The following is a 4,182-nucleotide window of genomic DNA, read 5'->3' as shown; positions in this document are numbered from 1 at the left end:
ATCTAATCCCCCACCCATGAATCAACTTCCACGACCAAGGTACCCAATGGGATAGAAGAACATTGCATGACAAGACAACATTGTATGAAGGGTCAAAAGATCATAGCCTATGCTAGGATAGCAACCATCTCTTCCTAATGATAATAGAGTTGATGTGAGATGCACCCAACCAAATGAACCTCAAGAGAGTCAAGAGTCCTAGTCCAAACTATTATGAGGATCTTGAGGAACATATGCAACCTCTGTAGAACCCCTTTCCTATAAGGAAGCACCATATTCCACATGACAGAATACTAAAACCTTTTACCAACCCTTTCCTATGAGGAAGCACCATATTCTCCATGATAGAGTACCAAAACCTTTCCACAACCCTCACATGTACCACAACTGACATGGGATCACTATCCACCAAATGAAAGCACTTTGATGCTCATAGCCAAACCAAACTATAAACCTAGGGTATATCCATCTAGATAAGAACAACCAATGCCACCAATGCAGCCATTTTAAATCGTGGGACCATGCTTTGTATGTGGAGGTGATTATTGGGCTAGAGATTGTTCACACAAAGGAGAGATATTTAGATTATTTGGCCTTTGTCCGAAATGTGGAAAAACACACACTATTTTTGAGTGCTCAAGAATCTTGATAAAGCAAAAAAGACATCGATAAACAAAATAGGGATCCTACTCAGGTCCAACAGATCAGACTTGAGAAGATTTCTCTTGTCAACGTATTAATGATACATCAGGCTCGTAAAGACAAAAATAACGAGAATAGTGGGAAGAAACCCACATAGGTAAACCCCACCAATGTAGATGCCAAGTTGATGAGGACATGACACAAATATTGGAAAGCCAAGCAAGAAAAATGAAGGTTACATGGGAGAGAAACGAGGCAACCATGGCTGTAGAGCTCTCACAAACTGAATAATAGCTAGAAAAAAACAAGAAAAGGGAAGCTACAGTAGTTGGGCCAGACAAAGTTTCTCTGATCAACTCAAGAGGATTAGTGCTAATGAAAAAGTCTTCAAACCACTAGATGCTATCTTGAAGGCATATGAGGCTAAGCTTAAACCCAACCAGATATTATTTATCCATATGTGAAAGTTGAGAAACAAAGTAGAAAATGTGTAAGAAATTCATAGAAACTGCATGGGCAATAATGAATCCATCTCAACCCTCTCGAGAAAATAGTTGACTTTGGGAGGCCAAAAGAAAAGATTGGGTGGGCACATATTACGAAGGAAAAGATGGGAACATCACCATATTGATAGAATACAAGAATGTCAAAGTGATGGCCATCTTAGATAGTGGAGCAAGAATATCCATTGACATGAAGAAAAAATGGGAGAGGTGGGACAAACCCACCCTTAGACAAAGAAAAATTTCAAACTAAGATAATAATCACAATTATTATCAAGGGCTTGATTTTGGCATCAAAATTAATCTTTGGCCTTACACGTGGGTGGGGATGACCATTTTGCGAGCATAATCCTACGAGCAAGACGAGCGATGGTAAAAAAAAGTAACATAATTAAAAAAAATTTCCAAAAACACAAACATTATGCTTGATGTATTTCACTAAGAAACACTCGATAAAAATCAAACATAGCTATGCATCTTATCACAAAGAATCTTGTTAAGCAAAGGTAGATCAATGCTACATGTTGCGAACTCCCTTTATAATATGTATGAGCATCATAGTATCAATACCTTTGATATAGATTATTCTATTCGAGAAACATTTCCAAGAATCAAAAGACCATATGCAAATTGAATCTTTATGCATTGTAAATGTATCACTAGAAAAACAAGAAATCACACTTTGTTAAGATCTACCTTTAGTTAGCTCTCTACCTTTTTGAATGCCTAATTGTGGAATGTATATGATAATAGCCAAGGATACATGCTCATTTTAGGCTAAAAACTTTGAAGGCTGTATACCAAAACAAGTGCATTTACAAATAATTCAATTGCTATAAAAAATACCTTGTAAGTAAACAGACAATTGCAAGTTTTGGAAACTGTATATAGTACAACTGTAGGAAAAAACACCTTGAGACATTATAGTCCATTTGCAAGGTTTTTAAGACTGTATATAGAAGCTAAAAATATTTTCTCAGAAGTGGCTCAGAACATATAAAAATGTGTATATGAGCAATCACGTAATGTATACAAATACAACAATGGCACATGGTAGTTTGATAACAATCGCATATGGTAGTTTGATTGAGCAGCTATACATAGACAACATTTTCCAAAATTTCCAGAAATATGCAAGGTAATCTAAAATCTATGACAAAAGTCTAAGTGCTTGATGGAGCTCTCTTTTAGTCAAGGCTGCTTGATGAACAAACCTTTGATGAAACACATCTAACCCAAGCTTTTTTGTGTAGACAAATAAAGATACTTGCAAAGCATATATTTTTTACCCTCTCGTAAACGCTTTTGGAAATCCTCACAAGTGCAAGAAGGAAAAGTGGACACTACCACCAAATAGCTCTCCTCATTTTTCTTGCTTGCACTGGTTGTCAAAGTAAATTCCACATGCTCATTTTGAATCACCACACGTTGGCCATGAATTGTGCAAATCAACTCAGCTCTATTGATCCTTGCCTCCATCTCTTTTGTTATGACCCTAGTGACCACCACCACCCTACCATCACGGTGCTTAGGGCACACACTAGCATCATCTGCATTGTGCATGAATTTTGCATTTTGTTGTGATATAGTTTCAATATTTTGCAAGTTAAATCATGCAGCCCACAATGCTTCTATTTCCGTATAATTTAAGGATGTTCCTTTTGCAATTGGCCATATAGTAGGACGGCTTGCTGGTCTCTCCTTCACAATTTCTGCTGGCTCCCATGTATGATCAATGTTGTTGCCACAAAACCATACACGTTGTTTTCTTAAACCTGAAGGTATTTCAATGAGACCCTCAAAACAAGGGGCAAGCACCCCTTATAATCCTCCTCTACCCTTCTTATCAATTAGCTCATTGCACTTTTTGTTTTTATGTCGTAAGTACCCTTGGCATCGCACTTCACTCCCTGGATTTGTCCTTTGAATAGCCCATCGTGTGTGGTGAACATCCACCTCAATAGTGCTTTGTATTCCAATTGAGCTATGGGTAGGTCGAGTTGAGCGACATGCAGGTTGTGTAACATACTCAAAGTCAAGCCGACGTGAATCTCTTTCTCTAATTGTATTATTGTGTCTACCTTGTCGTCGTTGCCTCTCTATCCTTGAATCACCATCTACCAAAAAGTTTCTACTGGCAGCATTAAGCTCAATTGCTGCTGCCTGATTAGTTAGGTCCACCACTTCTGTAGGTCTTGGGAGGGTTGCACTAGATGAAACTCGTCTCTTTTTAAATTTTCTCAATTCCAAGGTCACATCCAAGGTGTCCACCCTTAAGAAAAGAGTCATATTTTGATTGCTGCAATAGAATAGTACAAAGATCACCATAGCAAGCACTGTATAGAGAAATATATTTAACACCATCATTGGAAGCTAACCAGCTCCCATGCACGGACTCCGCTAAGTTTGCATGTGGTACTAGTTGCCTGTCAGTCCCCTCCAAAGCCTGAAATAAATTCAGAACATTTAAACTCACAATTATTTGATCTAGTCTAAATATTTAACGATGACTCACCTTGACCATGTATTCACCCCAATGTGCAACTCTGGCATGCCACCAGACATGTCTCGAGAATTGAAATCTTAGTCTTGTATAAATATCCTTTTCTCAACCACATTCGTAGATTGTCCAATTCTGTTTTGGCAGCCTCTTCAGAAGGTGCAATCCTCCATGCTCTACACCTTTGTTTAAACCCTTCTTGATTGTGGGGAAGGATACATTTTCTTGCATGTTGTTGCATACTTTGTTCCCAATGAAATGAGCATGGTCTTTCCTGTCCAACCATAACATTATTAGGGCCCCCATTAAAAACTGTCCTCACAGCTCGCCAATTTGCCTGAGCCTCATCAGCCATAAAGCCTTTGAATTCAGCCTTTTGTAACCCTCCTTCTCCATCACTCGATTCAGTAGCAGCCAAAAAAGAGTTTGAGCTTCTGTATCTTCCACTTTAAAATCTCTAATAGCTATGGTTTGCATTTCTTGAACATAAGGGTTATATACACGGCATGCCATAGTTGTCCATTCTTGCATTCTTTT

At 38.3% G+C, this 4,182-nt stretch overlaps 1 protein-coding gene across 1 annotated transcript; it reads right to left on the bottom strand.

Moving 5' to 3' along the window:
• Positions 1-2,966: 2,966 nt before the first annotated feature.
• Positions 2,967-3,710, bottom strand: LOC147416897 (uncharacterized). Its single transcript, XM_086507982.1, has 3 exons — positions 3,678-3,710; positions 3,524-3,591; positions 2,967-3,444 (listed from the first exon to the last, which is right to left on the bottom strand). The coding sequence occupies exons 1-3, from the start codon at positions 3,708-3,710 to the stop codon at positions 2,967-2,969; spliced, it is 579 nt and encodes a 192-aa protein (XP_086364108.1).
• Positions 3,711-4,182: the final 472 nt, after the last annotated feature.

The sequence above is a fragment of the Adiantum capillus-veneris genome, unplaced genomic scaffold (genome assembly GCF_014529385.1).
Source record: "Adiantum capillus-veneris isolate H3 unplaced genomic scaffold, ASM1452938v2 Hic_scaffold_391, whole genome shotgun sequence".
NCBI classification, from domain to species: domain Eukaryota; kingdom Viridiplantae; phylum Streptophyta; class Polypodiopsida; order Polypodiales; family Pteridaceae; genus Adiantum; species Adiantum capillus-veneris.
This window is presented reverse-complemented; position numbering and strand designations above follow the sequence as displayed.